The sequence below is a fragment of the Gorilla gorilla genome, chromosome 8, assembly GCF_029281585.2.
Source record: "Gorilla gorilla gorilla isolate KB3781 chromosome 8, NHGRI_mGorGor1-v2.1_pri, whole genome shotgun sequence".
NCBI lineage: Eukaryota > Metazoa > Chordata > Mammalia > Primates > Hominidae > Gorilla > Gorilla gorilla.
In genome coordinates this window covers 136,750,001-136,774,841 of record NC_073232.2, presented here as the reverse complement: position 1 = coordinate 136,774,841, position 24,841 = coordinate 136,750,001, and the positions used below count along the sequence as shown (strand labels likewise).

At 51.2% G+C, this 24,841-nt stretch overlaps 2 protein-coding genes across 10 annotated transcripts in view; both read right to left on the bottom strand.

The window, feature by feature from the left end:
• The window catches only part of LHPP (phospholysine phosphohistidine inorganic pyrophosphate phosphatase), a 156,899-nt gene that overhangs the window by 121,138 nt on the left and 10,920 nt on the right, over positions 1-24,841 (bottom strand). For 8 of the 9 annotated variants that reach the window (XR_008669301.2, XM_031015027.3, XM_055354078.2 and 5 more), the window contains exons 2-5: positions 14,504-14,691; positions 10,249-10,402; positions 1,566-1,629; positions 495-587 (exon numbers count right to left, since the gene is read on the bottom strand). Coding sequence is in view for 8 of the 9 variants with exons in the window: in XM_031015027.3 (XP_030870887.1) it covers positions 495-587; positions 1,566-1,629; positions 10,249-10,402; positions 14,504-14,691 (499 nt within the window). In the remaining variant the exon portion in view is untranslated. Of the gene's footprint in view, positions 1-107; positions 296-494; positions 588-1,565; positions 1,630-10,248; positions 10,403-14,503; positions 14,692-24,841 lie in introns of those variants that run through there. The other variant, XM_019034805.4, reaches the window with a different exon arrangement.
• LOC101141568 (uncharacterized) lies at positions 1,643-10,239 on the bottom strand. Its single transcript, XM_055354082.2, is given in 4 exon segments — positions 1,643-8,625; positions 8,628-8,705; positions 8,708-8,836; positions 8,838-10,239. Coding segments are annotated over 4 exon segments (627 nt in total). The 5' UTR covers positions 8,865-10,239; the 3' UTR covers positions 1,643-8,232.

The following is a 24,841-nucleotide window of genomic DNA, read 5'->3' as shown; positions in this document are numbered from 1 at the left end:
CTCACTTAGGGTCGGGGTAGGTGTAGACAATAAAATCATAACCGATTCTTTTTCCTTTCTAAAATTTGGAAGTTTGAAAGGCAATCTATCCCAAAATAGTCAAAATATAAAGGTCGCAAAATGAGTGACTTTATTATTTCTTCCATATTGTTGTAATTTTGCTGTTACACTGTCTTGCCAGTGAGATATATTAACACACTGATAGGACTTGTCAATTCTTATCCTTTCAGAGAAGCAGCAAAAACTCAGGAAAAGCCGCAGGCATTTCTGCTTCTTGCTTTCACACTGAAAGTAACTTCACGGTTGAAACTATTCAGTGGATTTCATTTGCTGTCTTCCCCCTCCTTCCCAGCCAGGTCAGCTTTCACAGGGAGCCCACGCTTGGCTGCCTGGCCAACCCCACAGGCTGCCTGAGTCCTGCAATCCATTCCAAGCTCCAGGGCCTCCCTGACGGGGCTGCCTCCCCTGACCCACTTCGCAAGGCGCCAACCTACCTGGTGGGCTTCCACTCCTATTGCTTGCAGGGCAGACTTGAAAAACTCAGGAGAAGGCTTCCCCACCACCTCGGCTTTGATGCCACAGGCATACTGGGAAAAGAGAGAGGGACATGGCATAAATTTGGGATCAAGGAACACGTGTATGCCCAGCCACGGAAAAGCTGTCCCAAATGTGCCCCCAAGAGTCAAGGGCCTTGAAGAAGCAGGATGCTGTGGGCCTGAGAACTCATCTCACAGGCAGGAGCCTCACAACTCCAGAAAGGGCTGCCCGGGTCACTCAGGTCCCCTAGCACCAGGCACCCTGCCATCCACTCAAAGGCCTACCCACAGCAGAAGGCATCCAAGAGCTGGCAAAACTACAGGGCTCCCAAGGGCCAGGAGAGCAGTGCTCTGCTCACTCGCCTGCAATTCCGTCCTCTCATCCCTTCTCCCCCTCTTCTCCCCTGCCCACTCGCAGCTCATCACAGGCCTCCTGGGTGGAGCCCAGGGCTCCATCTGTTCGTCTGCCTCTCCCTCCCACCTGACGGCAGGCAGGCAGGAGGGGCTGCAGCTGTGAGGATGGGACGGGATGTGAGGCTGACCTGGGGCAGCTAATGGGACCTGGGCCAGAGTGGACCCAGGGGAGCCCCACCCGGAGGCCTGGCCACAGATGGCCTTGGAAACTGAAGGGGAAGTCAGGAAGGAGGCCAGTGAGGACCCGTCGAGCTTGAGGTGCTGCAGATGCCCAGGGTCAGGAAAGAGACTGGTGGTCAGCACTGATACAAAAGCCACAAGGCCGAGAGGAGTGTGGCAGAGAGCAGCTGGGAGAGCGGCAGGGTCCACGGCGGGCAGGGGGGGCTGCGCCCACTGGAGGATGGGGAGGATGGGAAGGGAGAGATGGGGAGGGAGGAGGACAGCTGAGGGCCCGAGGGCCCGGCCAGGGGAGCCCAGAATAGGAAGGCAGCCTTTGTGGAAACACAAAAGGCCATTTGTACATTAATTAAGCACAGCCTCTTCTCAACAAAGACCCAAAAAGTCCCAGGTGCCCTGAGGTCTGAAGAGAGCTTGGGACAGAACCAGGGCTGGTACCTCAAGCGCCTTCATGTAGGGACCAACGTCCAGCATCAGGCCAGAGGTCTCCTTGTAGTAACGCCTAGGAGAGAGCAGAATGGAGCACGGGATGCTGAGCACGGGGAGCTGACCGCAGGATGCTAAGTATCGGGAGCTGAGCACCAGGCCTGTCCCGCTGGCTGCAGAGCCAAGCCGTGGCTGAGGGGCAGTCCAGGTGCTATGCTGAGAATGACCGCAGGAGACCAGCACCACAGAGCCGGGCGGCAGGCCGCCACACCCAGTGGGGCGAGCGCAGCAGCCAGCAGCTCCAGGGATGCCACGGGTCGCACAGAACGCAACCCTGCTGTCAGACTCGTGGGGACCCTGCTGCAATGATTAACAGGGGACCCAGAGGGCAGACGATTTCAGTTGCTAACACAGAGAATGACAAGCGACCTGTGTCCTGGGAAGGAACAGCAGGTCCACAGGGTATGTGGCGAACCCCTAATTGCTAATAATTAACCCCTAATTGCTGGCTGAAGAAGAGAACTCCATTAGTTCCACAGCACCCTGCCGCATGCCCCGTTAGCCGGAGGCCAAGCGAGGTGCCAGGTTTCATGGGCGCCAGATGCTTTTATGAGAAGACAACTGTTCCTTCCCGTCTCATGGAGGTGGAGACAGGCTCTGCACGAGGGAGCATTCCTCTCTCAAAATGGCCTCACTGCTCTTTGAGCCCAGGGCTGGCTTGGTGGCTGGCTGCAGCCCGGCCTGGCCCATCCTGGCCTGGCCCATCCTACGATCACGTCACACTGAGCCTCAAGGCACTCACAGTCCAGACACACGGTGGGCCAGACCCGGCTCTGGCTGAACAAAGCCAATTGACTACAACGAGGGGAGAAGTGGTTTAACCTGCGCTGCTCTGAAGACGCATTCATTGAAAGCCAAGAATACACAAGGGGGCTTGATTCTTGGAACCACTAAAACGTTTTGCCATCCACCATCACATCAGTTTCCCTCTCCTCCTGCCATGCCCTTAGGATTTGGGAGACGTGGAGAAAGCACGTATGCAGAAAACGAGAGGGAAGAAGAGCGCGTGCTGACTTGAGCATTCAGATCTCGCTGCCTTCTAACGGTGTGACTTTGGGTTGCTTACGCCTGTGGGCCTCAGTTTCCTAATCTGTAAAATGGGCAAAACGAACAACAAACAATACCTACCTCACGGATTGCTGTGAAGCTTGAACAAAATAACGCATGCAAAGTTATTAACTCGGTACCTTCCATGCAGAAGCTGCCCAGATGAGACAGGAGAATATTATTATAAATAACCTTTCACCCAGGCTGACACAAGCAATAAGATATGAGCTGGGGGAAGGAAAAAATGAACACAGCCCTGTTCAGTTTGGGGGGCTGAAATGTGTTCTGTGACCACCTGGGGTGTGAGAACTGAGCTCCTCGGGAGCTGCCCTGGGGCTGTGCCCTTCCTCCAGCTCCGCCACTCCTGGGCACCCTGCCTGTCCCTTTCTGCCCCACCTGATGCCTTGAAGCTGTAGGAGGCACCCAGCCACACCTGTCAGATGAACCGCTCACCCCTGTGCGTCCTCCACTGCCTGCCTCAGATGCTTCCCGGCTAAACTTACAAGCTGGGCTGCAGGTACGGGCTTCAGCCAAACCCGGGCCTTGCCAGGGCTGGTCCCCTGCCACTCCCGTTAGGCAGCTTTGGAGCTTGCAGTCTGTTTGTTGAAGGTGTGGGCATCTCCTGTCGTGACGTGGGCTTGGGACTCTCCACGTGAACCCCAGGCCTGTTCCACAGCCTCTGAGGCTCTGTGCTCTGGGGTCACGGCACAGGGATACAGGCTGGCTGGGATGCTGTGAATGCTCACAGAGGGGGGACCTGCAAATGCCCTCCCTTTTAGAGTGACCCCCAAAAACAGGCTTAGAAATCTCTAAGTTCATGTCTTAAACGCAGACTTCAAATGTATATTTTGCATTTACATGGCCTAAAAAAGTACTGCCTTTTCTTTTTCCCAGTTGGACAATCAGCTACTTTGGTCTGATGGTTTCCTTAGTGGGGTCCAGAGTTCTCAGGAAACGGTGAGGGGACACCGGGTCCTGGGGCCTGCACTGGCTGGTGCTGCAAATGGCCCAGGTTACCTTGGTCCCCCTTGGCATTAACGATCCCAGATGCTCCACAGCCCTTTGCAGGACTCAGGGATACTCCCAGCCCCAGCCTGCTCCGCAGGGACTCACAGTCTGGTGGGGAAGCAAAAAAGCCCACAGACAAACTTTAAAGGGCAGGACCCAGGGGAGGGGCAGTCTGCTTGAACAGGGCGGGGGACAGGCTGGGTTCAGGGAGGCAGGAGAGGCATGGAAAGCTGAGACCTGAGCTAAAAGGAAGTGAAGGGGAGGTCCAGGTCCAGGGAGCACCTTGGAATCCACTGAGCACCCTGCTGAGGACCAGGGTGGCCACGCCACCACAGGCAAGGCCCTCAAAGGCCATGACCCTCGTCCCCTCCTGCCCACCTGTGCCAGGAGAAGGAGGGCATCGAGGTGGGTAGGGAGGGCCTCCCTAATGAAGTGATGCGTGGAAGTAAGCCAGGACGGAGGAAGGAATGTACCCCACACAGGAAATGCTTACCCAGCAACAAAAGAAAACCTGAAATCAACAAAACTACTCCATTGCGACAGGTACAGCTCTGTTTGGAGCTGAGGATTCTGGGGGCTTCTGGGCCCAGACCCCTGTCCCTCAGCTACCCTGGGGACGGCTGGAGGAGCTAGAGGTTGGGTGGATGGGAGCAAGCACCTCCCATCATCTGGCAAAACCTCCTAAGGGGACCCATGCGGCGCCACTTCCGCTGGCCTCAGGTTCCCTGCAGCCTCTTCTAAAGCGAAAGAAACCTGGATTTTCTTATGTTTAAATTTAGTCCTGGATGGGATTTTTAAAAAACTGAACGTGCAACTTAAAATACACAATCAAAACCTTGTCTTTGCAGCTAATCTTTAGAGTCCAAGGAGAACACAAACTTCCAGAAATCAAAATGAGAAACTTTAACATTTATTTTTTAAAAAACTGAATCTGGGCTTGATTTTATAGTGCCCAGAATTTTTCTTTATTCCTTATTCATTCAGAAAAACAAAAAGGCATCTTGAGGCCAACTGTTACCTGGAAACATTTTTTAGAGACAGAGCAAATATAAGCACTTAAAATTTTTTTTTAATATAAAGGCCCGGTAATCTCCACACACTAGAGATGCGACATATTTCTCCTGTTACTGGTTACTGGTTTAACCCAGCCAACGGCAGCCCGACTTAGGACGTGAATGTTCTAGCCACAAAGAGGAACCCGTGGATGCTGGAAAGAAAGGGGGAAGCCCAGTAGGAGGAGTCAGATGCGATTTTATGCTTTATTCTTCTGCCGTTTCAGATTATTCAGCACAGCCTCCCTGCAAATGACCACTTGACCTTTCCCAGAAGAGCCGTTAACCTTCCATAGTCTGTCGGGTAAACAGCTTAATTTTCTGAGAGCGGCATGACAGAAGAAATTACAAAGCCAATTCCCACTCTGGGGTCCAAACAGATGCCAAATGTAAATCACTCCATTTCCAGGAGAGGGACAGTCTGCCCCGGCGCCTCCACCCGCTGCTCCTGCCTCCTTGGTGGGCACCGCTCAGCCTGTGCCCGTGTCCCGCAGTGCAGGATGGACCTCACCAGCAGTGACCCACAGCCGAGGACAGCATGGTGATGGCAGCTCTTGGAGGGTCCTCAGGCTGTCCTGAGAAGCTGGGACCTAGTCCCTAAAACCGCCGGTTCCTTTCTCTGGTTTTTAAACACCCAGAACCCCCATCAGCAGAGACTCCACTAATCTCCTACTTTAAACAAACCCTTGTCTACTGTGACATTTGCTGCAGTATTACAAAGCTGAAAGCGACTGCTTCCGGTTTTTTTTTTCTTTTTCAACAATATACCTGTTCTGACAATTATTATCCATGATCTGGAATAGTGGTTTTTAATAATTATGAGACAACTTTTTTTCTTTTCTTTTTTGTAGAGACGGAATCTTACTATGTTGCCCAGGCTGGTCTTGAACCTCTGAGCTCAAGCCATCCTCTCATCTCAGCCTCCCAAAGTGCTGGGATTATAGGCGTGTGCCACCAAGCTCAGCATGAGACATCTTTAAAGAAAAAAGTGTCAACATTAACGAATTACAGCAGAGCTTCTTCATTATGCTTGTTCTCTAGTGAGGTGTTGGTGACTCAAAGTCCTAAAGGGTCAGCCCGGGTAAATGAGTTAAGAGGCCAGGTTCTGTGGCTTGCTCCATAGCAGCGACCTAAGTTGCAATGGGTGTAAGTTTAAAAAGGGACTACAAGGGTTAATTTAATATGTCAACTTGGCTGGGCCACGGTGCTCAGATATGTGGTCAAAAATTATTCAGGATGTTTCTGTGAAGGTGTTTTTGGATGAGATTAACATTTAAATCGGTGAACTAGGAGGATAGTACATTCCCTTCTGCAATGTGGGTGGACCACATCCAACCAGTTGCAGGCTTTACAAGAACAAAGACTGACCTTCCCCGAGCAAGAATCCCACCAGCACACCACCTTAGGACTCTGCTGCGCGCATTCCTGAGTCCCCAGCCTGCCAGCCCTGCCCTGCAGATTTTGGACTCGCCAAGCCCCAACAATCTCTCTACATATCTATATCCTGTAGCTTCGGGCTTCTCTGAGGAACCCTGACTACATACAGGACACATTTTATTTATATGAGAAACACACTAGAAATTTTTTGTTACTAAAAAAATCTTTTCATTTCTTGAAACATCTTTCACTTGTCCATTTTTGATAGAGACACAGCGTGAAGAAGTACTTCTCTACTTTGAAAAAAACAACAAGCGGCACACGATCAATGACAACTAACTCTGTGGTCTGGAGACAGGGACGACAGGGAGGAGTGGGGTCTGCAGTAAATTCAAACTAATGGAGGCAGTGGCTCCAGCGACGGCTGCTGCGTGTGCAGGAATGTGAGGCTCAGTATTGTCAGATCTTCTGATTCTTCAAAAGAATCCAGAAATCTGGATATTTTGTGTAAAATCTCCCCATTTTTAAACACAGCCTCAAAAATACATTTAAGGTTTTGTTGTTTTTTTCGAGATGGAGTCTTGCTCTGTTGCCCAGGCTAGAGTGCAATGGCACAGTCTTGACTTACTGCACCCTCTACCTCCCAGGTTCAAGCAATTCTCATGCGTCAGCCTCCCGAGTAGCTGGGACTATAGGCACGCACCACCACACCTGGCTAATTTTTGTATTTTTAGTAGAGACGGTTTCACCATGTTGGCCAGCCCGGTCTTGAACCCCTGGCCTCAGGTGATCTGCCCACCTTGTCCTCCCAAAGTGCTGGGATTACAGGCGTGAGCCACTGTCCCCAGCCCACATTTAAGGCTTGTGTGGGCAAAAAGTCTGCTCTAGAATGTAGCTTAGAGGTAACACGCACAGGGTCTGGGGTCAGCCACACCAAGTGGCACTCCTGATCCTATCAGCACTCAATGGCTGGGGGACAGCAGCTTATTTCATCTCCTGTGGCTTCAACAACCCCACTTGCAAAACAGCAATGACCTGCCTAGATCCCACAAGGTTGTAGTCAGAATTACACAAAACGGGGTACACAAAGTGTGTGGCAATGGCCAATGGCCAGATAAAAAGTCCCTCCCTGTCTGTTCCATCAGCTGGTCCCGTACAGCAAGCAGAGGCAGTGAGCGCTGTCACCAGAAGGACCGAAAGCACCAAAGATGGAAAACACTTCCTCCGCCACCACCTCGGAATTCCCACACTTCATGAGATGCTAAGGGAGACACTCCAAAGTGTCCCTGCAACCCTGGGAGCCTGTGATTCTAGAACTCTAGCTGTGCAGAACCCTGTGATTCTAGAATTCTAGCTGTGCAGAACCCTGTGATTCTAGAATTCTAGCTGTGCAGAACCCTGTGATTCTAGAATTCTAGCTGTGCAGAACCCTGTGATTCCAGAACTCTAGGCTGTGCAGAACCCTGTGATTCTAGAATTCTAGCTGTGCAGAACCCTGTGATTCTAGAATTCTAGCTGTGCAGAACCCTGTGATTCCAGAACTCTAGGCTGTGCAGAACCCTGTGATTCTAGAATTCTAGCTGTGCAGAACCCTGTGATTCTAGAATTCTAGCTGTGCAGAACCCTGTGATTCTAGAATTCTAGCTGTGCAGAACCCTGTGATTCTAGAATTCTAGGCTGTGCAGAACCCTGTGATTCTAGAATTCTAGCTGTGCAGAACCCTGTGATTCTAGAATTCTAGCTGTGCAGAACCCTGTGATTCTAGAATTCTAGCTGTGCAGAACCCTGTGATTCTAGAATTCTAGCTGTGCAGAACCCTGTGATTCTAAAATTCTAGGTTGTGCAGAACCCTGTGATTCTAGAATTCTAGGCTGCAGAATAAGTCTGTGCAGCTTTCTGGAAACAACTTGGCAACATGCCTCAAGAACCTCAAAAATACTCGTTCTGTAACAGTATCTGGAGACGTCATCCGAAATGCACCAAGATGCTCATCACAGCCCTGGTATGGTGAAAAACCAGGAACAATCTAGATGCCATCAGCAGGGATCAGTTAGAAAAAAATCATGCTTTCCAGCCCCGGACCTGGACCCTACAGCCGCAGAGATGTTGATGCCTAAGAAGAACCAGATTGCTATTTATGAACTCCTTTTTAAGGAGGGAGTCATGGTAGCCAAGAAGAATGTCCACCTGCCTAAGACCCGGAGCTGGCAGATGAGAATGTGCCCAACCTTCACGTCATGAAGGCCAGGCAGTCTCTCAGGTCCTGAGGCTGCAGGAAGGAGTTTGCCTAAAGACATTTCTACTGGTACCTCACCCACATGGGGATCCAGAATCTCTGCGATTACCACCATCTGCCCCTGGAGAGCATGTCTGCTACCCCATGCCATAGCGGTCTGGAGACTGGCAGGCTGCGGCCTAAAGGTCTGGAGCATGACCGACCTGCAAGACCCACAAGAGGGGAAGCCAACAGAGATACCCACAGACAGGGAGAGATACCCACAGATGAGAAGAGACACCCACAGACGAGGAGAGACACCCACAGAGAGAGACACTCACAGAGAGACACCCACAGACAGAGACACCCACAGACGAGGAGAGACAACCACAGACAGAGACACTCACAGAGAGAGACACCCAAAGACAGAGATGGACACCCACAGATGGGAGAGATACCCACAGACAGAGAGAGATAGCCATAGATGGGGAAAGACACCCACAGACAGAGACACCCACAGACAGAGAGAGACACCCACAGACAGACAGCCATAGAGAGAAAGAGACACCCACAGATGGAGTGCTGTCCCCCTGGTGCCAATGAGAAAGCTGAGGCTGGGAATGGGTCAGCAACCGAATTTCAGTTTACAGGCGTATTTGGTCGTGGACATGGTCAGCCACCTCAGTAAAACTGGTGAGGGTTATTTTGCATTGAATAAACTTATAAGCAGAAGAAAAAAAAAAAGAAAAAAATTACAAGAGGTTGGGCGCGGTGGCTCACGCCTGTAATCCCAGCACTTTGGGAGGCCAAGGCAGGCGGATCACAAGGTCAGGAGATCGAGACCATCCTGGCCAACATGGTGAAACCCCGCCTCTACTAAAAATACAAAAATTAGCTGGGCGTGGTGACGGGCGCCTGTAGTCCCAGCTACTCAGGAGGCTGAGGCAGGAGAATCGCTTGAACCCGGGAAGGAGAGGTTGCAGCGAGCCGAGATCACGCCGCTGCACTCCAGCCTGGGTGACAGAGCGAGACTCAGTCTTAAAAATATATATATATACAAGATAGCCACACCATAGATAACCATGCCCCAAGACATATCCATTTGCTGCGTGCTAAGTCAGTCACAAATATTGTTTGGTGAACAATAAAAAACAGGTGACAAAACAAGGTCAAGTGTGACATCGATGCTGTGAACATCTCCATCCATAATAGTCTATTCGCACAGGAAGCCACTTGCAAGGACATACACCAAAATAGGGACAGGTGTTTTCCTCGTGCAGTGGGACTAAAAATACTTTCTGGTTTCTTCTTTTGCTCATCTGTATTGTCTAATTTTTCTTCAATGAACATGTGCTATCTCAGTGTAAGAAAAATGTTAAAAATAACCAACACTGTTTTGTTTAAGAAAGAGATGGCAAGGCATGTGCTAAAGGCTCAGACAAAACACTGATCACAAAATCACAACTTTACAGAGACAGTGATCTGTGGCCAGAGACTGTCGGTGCCCAGACTGGGTAGGCCCTCAAGCCTATGTTTTACTAATTAGACAACCCTTGAGAGCATTCTCCAACACCCTGCTACATCCTATGCAAATGCACCTTCTCCTTCTTTGCTCTAAACTTGGGACAATCAACACTTGGCCTCTGAGATCTCCAGAGGGTCTCCCTCTGCAATGACGCCCTCTTCTAGTCTAGACTCCACACGGAAGCTTGATCAACCAGCTCCTGAAGACAGTGTTCCTATTTCCTAAAGAAATGATTAAAGGAGAGGAATAAAGAAATGAAGAGAGAAAGCATGAAAAAGGGAGGGAAAAGAAGATCACTGGTGCTCCTCCCACCTCCCCTTCTGCATCCTTCTCTGCCTGATTCCGCAAGTTGGAGACTGGCACAGCATCATCTAAAGCACCGAGAAATGACTCTCCCTGGAGCCAACTTACCCTTTTCCCAGTGATATGAGCACAGGATTTTCCAGCTCCATGAGCACCTGGAAGGCGTTATTCATGTTTTGATAAGAAAAGCTTTCTCCTGCGTCTGCAATTACCACACAGTTTGGGTTGGATGTGTCGATCTGATCAAATTCTGAGCGGACTCCTGGAAAGAGAGAGAGAGACAGAGTGCCACGGAGCCCTGGGAGGACATGGCCTACCTCCCCATCTCCTACCAGGGACACCTTTCACATGTCCTCCCCCTTTCTCAGATGCATTTCTTTCTGATCATCACAGCTGCCACGGGAGGTAGACACAGAAGGGTTATTCCTATTTGACAGAGGAGGGAATTCGGCTCCTCACAGAGGGCTTATGAGGAGAAAGGTGGACACACCCAGGACCCTCCATCCCAATACCACATCAGCCCCAGGAGCTCCCTGAGGTCGCTATCGCAGGCAGGAAACCCACAGCTTTGCAACTGAGAAGGGAAATCTGCTCAGAAGACACTGAGAGCCTGCAGCAGGAGGAAACGGGGCTGCACAAGCCTTGGAGGGTTGGCACTACTGGTCCCAAACTGTAAGAACCGTTGACACATTTCAGGCAACCCCACACATATGTCCTGAAGAAAAAGCAGAATTCCATCCCCACAGGTCCAGTTCACCAGCTCCCTTAGGAAACTCTCTTCCTCCTTCTCCTTCTTTGTCTTCCCCCATTTTAAATTAAAATAGGAAAATTTGCAAGGATACATCAAATCATTGGATTTGTGTCTTTAGATCCTAGAAGAAACATGCTGTCATCTCTCTTAGGACTAGATGTTGACCTTTCTAAATTGAAAAGAAACTGAGGCCAGGTGCGGTGGCTCATGCCTGTAATCCCAGCACTTTGGGAGGCCAAGGTGGGCGGATCGCCTGAGTTCAGGAGTTCGAGACCAGCCTGGCCAACATGGTCAAAATCCCATCTCTACTAAAAATACAACAATTAGCCCGGCATGGTGATGGGCGCCTGTAATCTCAGCTACTCAGGAGGCTGAGGCAGGAGAATCACTTGAACCCGAGAGGCAGAGGTTGCAGTAGGCTGAGATCGCACCACTGTATTCCAGCCTGGGCAACAGAGCGAGACTCTGTCTCAAAAAAAAAAAAAAAAAAAGAAAGAAAGATACTGAAATACACAATGAGATACGATTTCATACCCACCAGAATGGTGAGAATTAAAAAGACTGATAACACCAAGGTCTGGTGAGGATACTGAACAGCTGCAGCAGATGGAGGACGTGTAAAATATTGCAATCCCTCTGAAAAAAAGGTCTGGAAGAATTTTACAAAGGTGAACATACATGTACCCTATGACCCAGTAATTTCGCTGCTAGGTATTTACCCAAAAGAACTGTGTAAGAATGTTCATAGCAGATTTGCTCATAATAGACTGAAACTGGTCACAATCCAGGTATCAACAACATGTGAATGGATAAACTGTGGTCTGTTCACTCAATGGAATACTATTCTGCAATAAAAATGAACAACACTGCTGATACATGCAACAATATGGATGAGTCTCAAAAACATTACGTTGGGTAAAAGAAGCCTTACACAAAAGACTACTGTGACAGAAAGGGTTAACTCAGCAGGACTAGGTTGCTCAAACCCTGTACATTCCAAAAAAGGCCTGTCTTCAGGACTGGCTCCTGGGAGATAACCTCTGAGCCACTGCAATGTCCTACCTGATAAGAGGGGTTTTGTACGCTCAAGGCCTCAGGCCCTGCTCTCTCAGTCTGACCAGATCACTCACACTAACAGCTTGGCTTACAGTGGACACCTGTTTCTGTATCCCTGCGGCCCTGGCCCAGCTGTATCAGTTTGGACTCTGTGGGGCTGGAGACTGAGTCGCTAAAGTCAGTCACACAGGTGCTAATGTCTACACAAAAACCCTGGACACTGAGGCTCCAGTGAGCTTCCCTGGTGGCCAGTGCTTCCCACGTGTTGTCAGGCATCATTGCTGGGAGAATCAAGTGTGCCCAGTAGGACTCCATTTCGAAGGGACAACTGGAAGTTCATGCCTGTCTTCTCCTAGACTTTGCCCCACGTGTCTCCTCTCTTTGCTGAATTTAAACTTTATTCTTTCACGGTAATAAGTCTAACTGTGAGTGTAATACCTTTTCTAAGTTCTGTGAGTCCTGCTAATGAATCATTCAGCCTGGGGGTAGCACTGGAGGCCCCAGCACAATTATATACTGTATGATTCTATTTACATAAAATTCTAGAATAGGAAAACTTATTTATAATGGAAAAAATCCAAACAGTGGTTGCCTCTAAGGGGACAAGGGGTGAAGACCACCTGGGCAAGGTGCGAGGTAGCTGTCAGAGCTGTCAGTGATGGTGATGGTCTAGCTCTTCACGGGGTTGGGTTCCATGGGTGCATGCATATGTCAAAACTCAGCAAAAGTACACTTGACGTGTGTACATTTCATTGTATGTAAATTTTACATCAACAGGAAAAACTGTAAACAAATACCAAACTCCAATGATATGCTGAAGTGTACAGGGGAGTATACCCGTGTCTGCATTTTACTCTGAAATGTATCTAAATAATAACATGGATAGACAAATGGAGGGATGGATGGATATAAAGTGAAGAAAATATCAAAAAATGTCATTGACAATCCAGGTGAAGGGTATAAAACTATGCCAAGTAAGACCGGAGGTGGTGGCTCACGCCTGTAATCCCAGCACTTTGGGAGGCCAAGGTGGGTGGATCACCTGAGGTCACGAGTTTAAGACGAGCCTGGCCAACATGGTGAAACCCCATCTCTACTAAAAATACAAAAATTAGGCGGGCGTGGTGGCACGCACCTGTAACCCCAGCTACTTGGGGGGCTGAGGCAGAAGAATCGCTTGAACCTGGGAAACGGAGGTCACAGGAAGCCAAGATCACACCACTGTTGTACTCCAGCCTGGGTGACAGAGCAAGACTCTGTCTCCAAAAAAAAACCCAAAACTATTCCAAGTAAAAATTATTTGAACTTTGTTGGATGCTTGAAAATTTTCATAAAATGTTAGACAGAAAATCCACCAATGACTGAAAAAAAAAATTCCAAGTCTGAAAACAAGGGTCTAGTTATTGAAAACACGGATGCAGGATTACAGCTGAGGAAGGGCATTCACCCTCCCTTCAGCCTCCCAGCTTTGCCGTCTGCTTGTCTGATTCACTGGCCAAGGCCACCCTCCAAGCGGATGCCCACTTCCCTCTCCTGCTGGCTTCTTCCAGCTCCACTCCCAGGTCCAGCAACCCTTTTCTGGAGGATGGGGCAAGATATTTTTCTTAAATCTTCTTTCTTTGAAGACTGTGTTCTAAAGACACTAGCAGGGATCCTAGATTACAGAGAAAGAATTTTGAGAAACATGTTTTCTAAAGGCCAGGCATGTCACCCTTAACTGGCACCAGGGCTATGAAGTCGACATCTGGGCTTTCCAGGGAGCACCCGCCACTTATTGAGAGCCCCCACCTTGCCCTGGAAAAGAAAAAACCATGCTTGCCTCTGCCTAGTGGTTTGTAAAACTAAAAATATCAAGTGCAGAGGAAGGAAGAAGGTGCAGTGGACCAATGGAGAAGTGTCTGGAATTGCTAATGTCTCTTCTTTTTAAATATTCAGGAGGCACCAGTAATATTGTTCCTTCTGCTTCATTCCAAGAAAACCTCCCCACTGAGGGTCAAAGGGGCTCTCTGTTCTTGCATTCAGACTAAAATCAGGATGCAAACCTTGTTCCTACGCCATTTGCAAACTGTTCCAAAGAGCAGGGCTGGTTTTCACATAGTTGAAGGCTATGGTGCCAGACGTTAGAAGCTATGGACCTCAATGTAGCTTCTCATTTATATTCATTCATTCTCATTCTCATTTTCTCTCTCTCTCTCTCTCTCTCTGTCTCTCTGTCTCTTTCTCAACAGGAGCTAGAACTCTGCCGCCTTGACAATTCCCTGGTCGCTTGGTCCATCCTAGATCAGGAAAGAGAGCCTAGGATTTTCCTCCCAGGAGCCATCCAGAACCTGCTCTAAGGACCCTCTGGTGTGAGGCCAAGGAATGGACAGAGCTGGGTCCTAACCTGCCCCCAGCCCCCAGCAGGTAGTCCCATGAGGTTTTCATCCCCCACCCATGAGTGTTGGTGGCCTAGCTCAGTCAGTGGTTTGGCCCAGTGAAAGCGGCCCTCTGCACAGCCCCCACCCTGGGAAAGGGGAGCTTTCACCCCCGTGAGGTCCTGGTGTCCGACAGGCCTACCGTCATGGATGAGCAGGTATGGTCGCAGGCCTCGCTCCTTCAGGATCTGGCAGGCTGCTGGTGCCGGGGCAGTCACCTCCCCCTCAGAGATGTCAAATCCCAGCCTCCGAAGCTGCCCCACCAGCTCTGCCCGGGACTTCTGCGACTCATTGGTACAGAACCTCACCTTCAGCCGGGAACGCTTCAGTCTGCGGCAGGGGAGACACAGGCCCGGGAAATCAGCACATGGAGTGTTGGGCCTCTGAAGGAGGTTGCGCGGTGATTCTCGAAGGGCATCCAGCAAAGCCCAGAGCAGACCAGGCCACTGCGAGCCCCTGAGGGGGTCCTGGCTGATCCAGGATGTGTTCAGGCTGGGATTTCTGAGCTGAAGCAGATCCCTTCTCAGAGGGCCCCCATACCATGCCCTGACAACTCTTTTCCATCCTCACTGGACTTCATACACCTGAGGCTCCCTGAGGTTCCCCACCTGACCCCCCTTTTCATTGCCTCTCCCCTTGCCTGGGATGCAGCTCTGTCCCCCCGCCTCTCTACCTGTGCCACTTCTTTATTTTTTTTATTTCTTTATTTTTGAGATGGAGTCTCGCTCTTGTCGCCCAGGCTGGAGTGCAGTGGCATGATCTCAGCTCACTGCAACCTCCGCCTCCCAGATTCAAGCGATTCTCCTGCCTCAGCCTCCAGAGCAGCTGGGATTACAGATGCCTGTCATCATACCTGGCTAATTTTTTGTATTTTTAGTACAGACAGGGTTTCACTATGTTAGCAAGGCTGGTCTCGAACTCCTGACCTCAGGTGTCCCAAGGTGCTGGGATTACAGGTGTGAGCCACCGTGCCTGGCCCACCTGCCTGGCCACTTCTACCCAGCCCCTGAGATCCATGCAATACCTCCTCTCCACAATCCTGCTCAGCCTGGCTAGGGGCCACCTCTGAATGTCCACAGCCATTTCTCTGTCCCTTTCCACCACATTTGGCATTTCCACTTGCAAGTGAGCTGCATACGTCCACGCCTTACTAACTCTGGATCCATACTTCCCAAAAAGTACAAAGGCAGATGGCCCGAGACAGGTTTGTCTTCTCATCACTGTCAATGGAGAAAGGTTTGCCAAAGTCATCAGGGACACCAACATTCCGGGATGGACAGACAGGACCTGGACCCTGCCCAAACCCAGCCTGGAGGTCTCACGAACTTCAGGATGCTGCCACTGGCCGGTGGCACTGAGCTTCTTCCCTCCTGACTTCATAGGAGACCCGCGAATCCAGGCTGCACCTGGGCAAGTTCTCAGAACGCACCAAATGAAGTAACATCCACCCTTCTGCAAACTGTCACTGAGTGCCTACTATGTGCCTGGCACTGGCCTGGTGCACAGAGCTGTAGTTGTGAGCATGGAAAAGTTCCCTGATCTCCAGGCCACCATCCAGGTTGGAATAGGAGGAGGCTGGAATAGGAACAAGAGACCCTGCAAAGGAAGGGCAATTTGTGACTGAGAAGAGAGAGACGCTATGCAGAATATAAACAGGGTGAGCAGACAGAGGGTGACAAGGTGGGGTAGGAAGGTCAGGGGAGGCCTCCCTGGGGAAGCAAGAGAGAGGGCCAGCGTGTGGTGCTTCTGTGCAGGGAGAGGAGGCTGGAGGACCTGGCGCCCACCAGGAAGGGACCCGAGCGTGCTAGAGGAACCTACAGAGGCAGGCAGGGTGGGTCACTCAGACCTGGCGGGAGGGTGACAGGCAGGACCTGGCTCCCTCGCCAAGATCACTAGAGCCCTTTCTGGACAAACCAGCCCCAACAAGGCAGCGGTCATATTTGACATCTGCATTGAGCTGCAGTGTGGACTCGTGGAAAAGACATCAAGCTGCAAGCCCAAGGGCCGGGAGGCACTTTTAAGAAACCCTAGTAAAATTAATCAGCCATGCTAATTGCATCTGGCACTGTTCTCAGACAGGTCCCGAAACACACACATTCCACTGATCTCCAAAGATGCAGGCATCTTGGCTCTTCACCTATTCTTTCAAGTTGTGTATTTTTTATAACCTAAGCAATAGTGTTAAATGCATAATTTAAAATTCATAGAAAACACACGTAGAGAGGAGGCATGTGCTCAAGTTCTGTTTACAGATGTGGCCCAGTGAAATGAATACACGCAGATTCAACCCAGTTACTAGAACTACGGCTTGAAATCAACTTCCATCTGAGCAAGTGAGACCCAACTAAAAACTCAACTCAAACTGAACCCAGTGTGAATGTAATTTACCCATGTTATGGGTGAGGGACTGAATCCCAGAAATGTCAAGGGCTTTCTGTTCCGCTCTTGAGCCTGAGACTTTGGAGATGGAGCTGATATCTACACACAGTGGAGTCAGGAACAGGAAATCAGCACTCCTGGAGCTCTCCCACATAGTGGGGAAAGGACACAGCCCAGTGTGGGGTCTTAAAAGACTGGGGATTCAGGCCCAACTGGAGACCTGAGGGACGGACAAGGAGATGGCAGGAAAGGGCAGGCCAGGTGGTGGGAAGGGCCACCCACCTTGCGCACAGGCAGGTGTGCACTGGCCCCACCCTCTCGGATAGAAAGAACTCGAGCAGCGTGGGGTATGTGGAAGGTGGAGCCACGAAATGAGGCTGGAGTGGAGGACCACTGAGAGGGCAGATAAGGCAGAGCATGGTGGCTCAGTCCTGTAACCCCAGCACTTTGGGAGGTCGAGGTGGGTGGATCACTTGAGGGCAGGAGTTCGAGATCAGCCTGGTCAACATGGAGAAATCCTGTCTGTACTAAAAATACCAAAAAAAATTAGCCGGGTGTGGTGGCAGGCACCTGTAGTCCTAGCTACTCGGGAGGCTGAGGCAGAAGAATCTCTTGAACCCAGGAGGTGGAGGTCACAGTGAGCCAAGATCACGCCACTGCCCTCCAGCCTGGGTCACATAGTGAGACTCTGTCGCAAAAAAAAAAAAAAAAAAAAAAAAAAAAGGGCAGATAAGCCAGGCACGATTCCCCACTAGTGAGAGAGGGCCCCAAATACAGCCCTGAGTGGTAGTGACAGCTACTATAAAAAGGTGGCAGGACTCAGGCCAACGTCCCTTCCTCCCACCATCCAGTGTGACATTGCCTCCGCCCTGTCTCTATCTGTCAGTTTTTGTTTGTAACACTAACCAGTGTCTCCAATCATCTGATTTACGCAATTGTGTTTCTCACTGGCCTACGAGCTCCAGGAGTTCAGGGATGAATGTGTTCGGGTCTCCACGGCATCCCCAGGGCTTCCCACAGGGCTTGGCACTCCACAATCCCCCATAAACATTTGCTGAATGACCGACTGACTGAGAAGTCTAAATGACCTCACCCACTACTTCCCTGAGGGTGTCCTGAGCCTGCAGCCTCCTTATAACCCCCAACAGAAACAGACAGACTTCAGTGGTGAAAACACATGTTTCTGCACTGAAATGAGCCTCCAGACCCCCAGCCCTGGAGCTGACAGGTGCAATTTAGGAAGAAATCTGTAGATCTGCTGACCACATAGTGAATGCAGACCAGAGGCTGGCAACGTCTTCTTCAATAGGATGGGTGATTCATTCCTTTCTTATTATTTGTCTTTCCTAATCAGAGGTTTATGAATTATCAATTACACTTAGTGGTTAATTGCCCTTCATAAAGATAGTTTTATTTTTAAATTAGGCAGTTAATATATTGTAACTAATAGCGTCACCTTGTACATTATGGATAGATCTCCATTGATTGGCACCGGGAACGTGTGATTTGCACCCAAGTTAATGGAGCAGTTGAGTGAAGAAGTGCAGGGGGTCCCCGGGGACTAATTATTGCTAATGAATGATGATGTGACCTTCTCAGAACAGTGAGCAATCGATGTGACAGTGAGATGACAGTGCCTCACATCTGTTATTCCAAACACAACTTCAGATGTGGATGAAACATGAGTAAGTCACAGAACTCACTTTGGGACTCTGAAGCCACTGGCCTCCTCTGAAATGCCAGTGTAAGTTCATTCAGCCTACATGCTCTTATAATATCAAGTGCTAGTTTTAGAGATGAAATCTGTCCCTGAAAAATCGGATGTGAAATGCTGGGGTAAGTCCCCTCCCATTGGGTTCTGTCCTTCTGCGCCCCGGACCACACCCCCCTTTGAGCCGTCACCAGAGACCCATTCTGACCACCAGGGACCAGCCCCAGGTTGCCTCTTCCTTATTTTAAATTACTGAAAATAAAGAAAGTATGCACTATTGTTTAAAGAGTAAAATATTAATACAACATTATACTGAGCCTTGCATCTGGGTAAGGACGGTGGTGTCACTCAGGATCCATGATCTGATTTTGTCCTCGTGCCCAAGGTATTCGCTGTCCCTAATGGACATCCCCAAGGGCCAGGTGCCTGGCTGTCAGGTGGCCCTCAGTAAGTCGTACCCACCGAGTAAACGAGCCTATGAGGCAAGAACCATTATCTCCACTCTAGAAAGGAGAAGATGGAGGCCCCAGGAGACACAGACCTGACCAAGGTCACACAGCTTGTAAGCAGCAAGGCCTGTGAGCCCAGATGGGGAGTCCTAACCCCCCAATGTGACTGCATCTGGAGATAGGGCCTTTGTGGAGTAATTCAGGTGAAATGAAGGCATAAGGGTGGGACTCCCACATGACAGGATCAGTGTCCTAGGAGGAAGAGACACCAGAGAGCACCCTCATGAACGCACAAAGAGACCATGTGAGCACACAGCAAGCCGGCACCTGCTTACAAGCCCAGAAAAGGGGCCTCACCAGAAACTGGCCATGCCAACCCCGTGATATCAGCCTTCCAGCCTCCAGAACTGTGAAAAAATAAACATCTGCTGTTGAAGTCCCCCGTCAATGGCACTTGTTATGGCAGCCCAGGCTGACTAGGACAGCTAAGGAAGCAAACCCTTGTCATCCCTCCATGGGGCCTGCCACCAGATGTCACAGACTAAGCCTTGGGAGGCATGAAGTACAAGAATTCCAAAATATCAGGAAAGCCCTAGTCAGGCGCGGCTCCAGGATCCCAGCAAGGCTTGCAAAGAGCTGTACAAAGAGCCCCTGCAAAGAAGGACAAGCCCAGCTCTGGGATGGGCTGTTCCCCACCCCACCACCCAAGAACCTTGGGGAAAGGGGCCTTCTGCAGGGTCCTGGCTGCCAGACAGCCCCTCTGAGACCATGGCCCCCACCTCAGCACGCTGCCTCCTCCCCAGGAGTCCCACGGGAGTGGGGATTTGCTCCCACTTCCTGTAGCCAAACTGGATCTTTTTTTTTTTTTTTTTTGAGACAGAGTCTCACTCTGTCAGCCAGGCTGGAGTGTGCAATGGCATAATCTCAGCTCACTGCAACCTCCGCCTCCTGGGTTCAAGGGATTCTCCTGCCTCAGTCTCCCGAGTAGCTGGGATTACAGGTGCCCACCACCATGCCCGGCTAATTTTTATATTTTTAGTAGAGATGGGGTCTCACCATGTTGCCCAGGCTGGTCTTGAACTCCCAATCTCCAGTGATCCACCTGCCTCGGCCTCCCAAAATGCTGGAATTACAGGCGTGAGCCACGGCACCCGGCCTGAGCCACCGCGCCTGGCCCAAACTGGATCTTTGAACTGACCTTTACCTCATCTCAGCAGGCCAGGACGAGCCTCTGAGTGACAACGTCGCCCGGGGCAATTACCGTGCATCAGATGAACCGGCCCTTACAAATCACCTCGGACTCTCCACATCTGCTGGCTGTCGGCATCTGCCAGGAGCGCTCACCCGCAAATAATGAAAACCCTCTCATTACTGTTCCACAGCAGGTAAACTGTTAGGACAATTATTGGACATCCTGAGTGACCTTGGGACAGCTCAATAGCTAGCCCTCTGGGGACCGCCGAGGGTCCTGAGGCTGGAGGGAGAATGGGCTCCCTCGGAGAGTAGACTGGCCAGGCAGCAGGCGGCCTCAGGAAAAGGGCAGCACGAGCCCCTCCCAGCTGGGCCCCCTGCCCTCCAGCCCCAGTACTGGTCACCTTTGGGTGACCCAGAGGCCCTCATAGCACCCTGAGTCTTTGCTTTCATGCTCCCCTGGGGCCTGACCCTGATCATCCTACAAAGCAGGGTTCATACACCTCTTCCTCCTGGAGGCCCCACAGCCATGCACCCAGCCAGATCCCATCCTCCGAGCTGCGCCCACACAGCCCTTGGTGCTGCTCTGGTCCTGCCATCACCACCTCCCTCCTCCTGCCTCCTCTGCAAGCCCGGGGCTTGGGAGGGCAGGGCTTTGTCTGCTCAGCACCCCTGCCATGCCTGGTGCCCAACCACAGTGGAGCCAAGATCAGCACCTGGGGGCACTCTGGCGCAGGACCAGCCCCATCCTCAGCAACCAGAGCCTTGGTTTACCAACAGAGGAGTCACCCCAGCATCTCCTGTGTAGGGATGAGGGGCAGTGAGCACCCAGGCCAGGGTCTCAGAGGCCAGAGAGGGGCCACCAGGTGCTCAGGAGGACATAGGGCTGCAGGGAATCCTCGGGGGCAGTGTCATCAAAAGGCTCAGTTTGGCAGCTCATAGGTCAGAAGGGCTGCCTGGCCCACAAAGTGAGGCTGGAATTTGAGAAATGTCAACTCGTGGGTTCACAGGGGCCGAGACTGGCAGGCAGTGACTGGCCCTTTCCTGCAGCAACTTTGCCAGATGCTCTCTAGAATCCTGCCCAAAATCTACCCAGCACAGTACCCAGTACCCAGCACAGTAGGTGCTTTACTGGGAGAAGCACCTAACTGACCCAAGTTCCAGATCTGACGGGCCCACTTGGTAATGGAGAAATTCACAGCCAGAGGAAAGGGGTGTGGAGGCAGCAGGGCAAAGGGGTGGAGGGTTGGTTCCCAGGGAGTGGGGTTGGGGGGCAGCGCTCCCCCACATCAGGCTTCAGCCTCCTAACTCCCAGCCTGCTCCTGCCTCTGGGGCCACATTGCAGACATCACCTGGTGTGCTGGAGGGTCCCTATTACTACTGAAATGGGAACCAGTGCAGAGAAATACAAGCTCAATGCCTCAGTTTCCTCAGAGAGGGGAAAGGACATTGACCACCCCCTTCCCCGGGGGTTGTGGTGAAAAGAGATGCAGGTGCAGCACCAGCCCCAGGCCCTCAGCAACGCCACTGGCACGAAATGTTTTTGTTTTGTTTTGAGAGACAGTCTCACTCTGTTGCCCAGGCTGGAGTGCAGTGGCACAATCTCAACTTACCACAACCTCTGCTTCCCAGGTTCAAGCGATTCTCCTGCCTCAACCTCCCGAGTAGTTGGGACTACAGGTGCATGCCACCATGCACAGCTAATTTTTGTATTTTTAGTAGAGACGGGTTTCGCTATGTTGGCTAGGTTGGTCTTGAACTCCTGACCTCGTGATTCGCCAGTCTCAGCCTCCCAAAGTGCTGGGATTACAGGCGTGAGCCACTGGCGCCCGGCCTCGAAATGTTTTTAATAACGGGGCCCCTGGGCAGTGCTAGCCACTGTCTAATTTTCAGATCTTCAGTCGCTCCCCTTTTGGAAAGCAATGGAGATTGAACACGCATGTTTGGAGAACTGAAACCCACAAAGTGCTGATTTCCTCCAAAAATCCAATTTTCCAAAACAGAAGGTCAAGCAGGAGCCCCGTAAGCAGAGCAGTTGTTTTTTCAATAGAAAAATACAGTTATTCACATATGCCCCGGGGATGCCCACACTGATGTGCGGATGAGCCCACCCCGTGCCCTGCACCATGATGCACACCAGCTTGGGCTGGGGGACCACCTGCAGGTAGGAGCAGCAACAGATCGGCATCTGTCCCCTGGGAGTGGGGTCTGGCTTCCCACCCTGGCACGCGCACCAGGCTCGTGGAGTCTTGGAACCCCAGCCATAAACAGTGATGGGTGATGGTGGTGCCCTGCCTTCCAGCTCTCCACGGCTGCCATGACGGAGACGAGGTAAAGGCTGGGCACAGCGGAGATGCCACGGGCCCCTGGCACAGGGCACGGCCTCACACTGGCTCCAGCTGAGCCTCCTGCACTTGCTCCTCCTTCCAGCTGACCGGCCAGGGCAACAGGTCCACTAGATGCTGTTGAGCACCTGCACAGAGCCTTGAGTCATCAGAGTCCAAAGTTTGAATGGAGAGAAGAGACAGTGACGCAGGAGCTGGGCCCTAGCTGGGCCTCCTGGTCTGGGTCAGCTGGGCAGTCACCTTAGCGGGACGGCAATGAGGTCAAGCTGGGGCTGGCCCCCAGCTAGGGCACTTATAAAACACGCAGCACACCCTCCCGTACCTGCGCCTCCTCACCTGCCAGCAGAACTCCCAACTAGAGTGTTCTCTGAAGTGCCTGTGCCACGGAGCCCAGATCACAGGGACATGTTGATCCCACAAGCATCGATGTCCCAGGAATCAATAAACGCAATTTAGAATGAAGTACATGGGAATCGGCAGCCAGACACTTTGGAGACCACACAGCCCGAGTGTCTCATTTCACAGAGGGGGATATTAAGGCCCAGAGGGACAGGAAATGCCTCGTGGCATGTGGGGGTGAGGGGTGGGGATCCTGGGTCCTTTCTTCCACTCCTCAGCCTAGGAGCCTCAGCAGCAGCCCGACATCCCTGAGGGCCATGGCGGCTGCAGGGGACAAAGGCCAGGCCCCTGTCAGTAAGGTGGGAGCTCAGCTCGGGAAGCAGACACACCTCCTCCCTGTATGACTGTGGCTTGTCACCTAACCCTCTGCAACCTCAGTTTCCTCACCTGTAAAATGAGGCACCAACAGTAGCTACTGGACAGGGCTGTTATGAAGATCATATTATTTATTTTTTTTAATTTTATTTTTGAGACGGAGTCTCACTCAGTCGCCCGGGCTGGAGTGCAGTGGCATGATCTTGGCTCACTGCAACCTCTGCCTCCCAGGTTCAAGTGATCCTCCTGCCTCAGCCTCCCAAGTAGCTGGGATTACAGGCACCCGCCACTATTCCCAGCTTATTTTTTGTATTTTTAGTAGAGATGGAGTTTCACCATGTTGGCCAGGCTGGTCTCGAACTCCTGACCACCGGCTCATGCCTGTAATCCCCAGCACCTTGGGAGGCCAAGGCGGGTGGGTCACCTGAGGTCAGGAGTTTGAGACCAGCCTGGCCAACATGGCGAACAACACAGTGAAACTCCATCTCTATTTAAAATACAAAAGTTAGCTGGGTGTGGTGGTGCACACCTGTAATCCCAGCTATTCAGGAGGCTGAGGCAGGAGAATCACTAGAACCTGGGTGGCAGAGGTTGCAGTGCGCTGAGATGGCACCACTGCACTCCAGCCTGGGCGACAGAGTGAGACTCCATTTCAAAAAAAAAAAAAAGACATGAGAAGCATCTGGCACATTTCAAATAATAAATGGCAGTAATTGCTGTGGTGGTGACAATGACAATCACGTCTCTGACAAACCCACTGTTGGGGCAGATACATTCTGAGAGGAAGCCAGGTGCCCTGGGAAGGAGGCCAGCAGGAGGAGCCCAGAGTGCATCGCCCAGGGGCACCTTAAGAGGGGAAAGTTTACACCAGCAGGGAGCCCAGGGTGAACTGAGCCCCAGCAGTGGCTACAGCAGCGCCCGGTGACTGGCTCCTCCTCCACCGAGCCCCACCGGCATGTTCACATCGAATCCTCTTGACAGTCTGAGAGGTGGGTTCATGTTTCCATTTACAGATGGGACCTGTGGTTTGGAGATGGGACCTGTGGTTTAGAGATGGGACCTGCTGTTTGGAGATGGGACCTGTGGTTTGGAGGGGTTCAGTGACTTGTCTAGGGACAGAACTGGGATGAGAATCCTTTCATGTTGGCTTCATGAAAATATAAACAGATGTGGAAAATACAGCTCCTTGAGCAGAACTGTGTGCTTTGGTTTAGCATGTACACCCAGTTCAACAACTACAAGACTTCATATGGCCGGGCACGGTGCTTCATACTTGCAATCCCAACACTTTGAGAGACTGAGGTGGGCAGATGCGTTGAGCTCTGGAATTCAAGACCAGCCTGGGCAACATGGCAAAACCTTGTCTGTACTAAAAATACAAAAATTGGCCAGGTGCAGTGGTGTGCACTTGTAGTCTCAGCTCTACTTTGGGGGCTGAGGTGAAAGGATCGCTTGAGCCCAGGAGGTCGAGGCTGCAGTGAGCCAAGATTGTGCCACTGCACTCCAGCCTAGGTGACAAAGTGAGACCCTGTCTCAAAAAAAAAAAAAAAAAAAAAGGGCACAGCAACCCACTCTTCAAAATTATTTCACCCTTCAACAACAAAATGCTCCTTTAGCTCCCAGATATGGAATAAGTAAAACGTTGGCTTTTATCTCCTGATAGTTTAAGGTAAAAAGGAAAAGAAAACAAA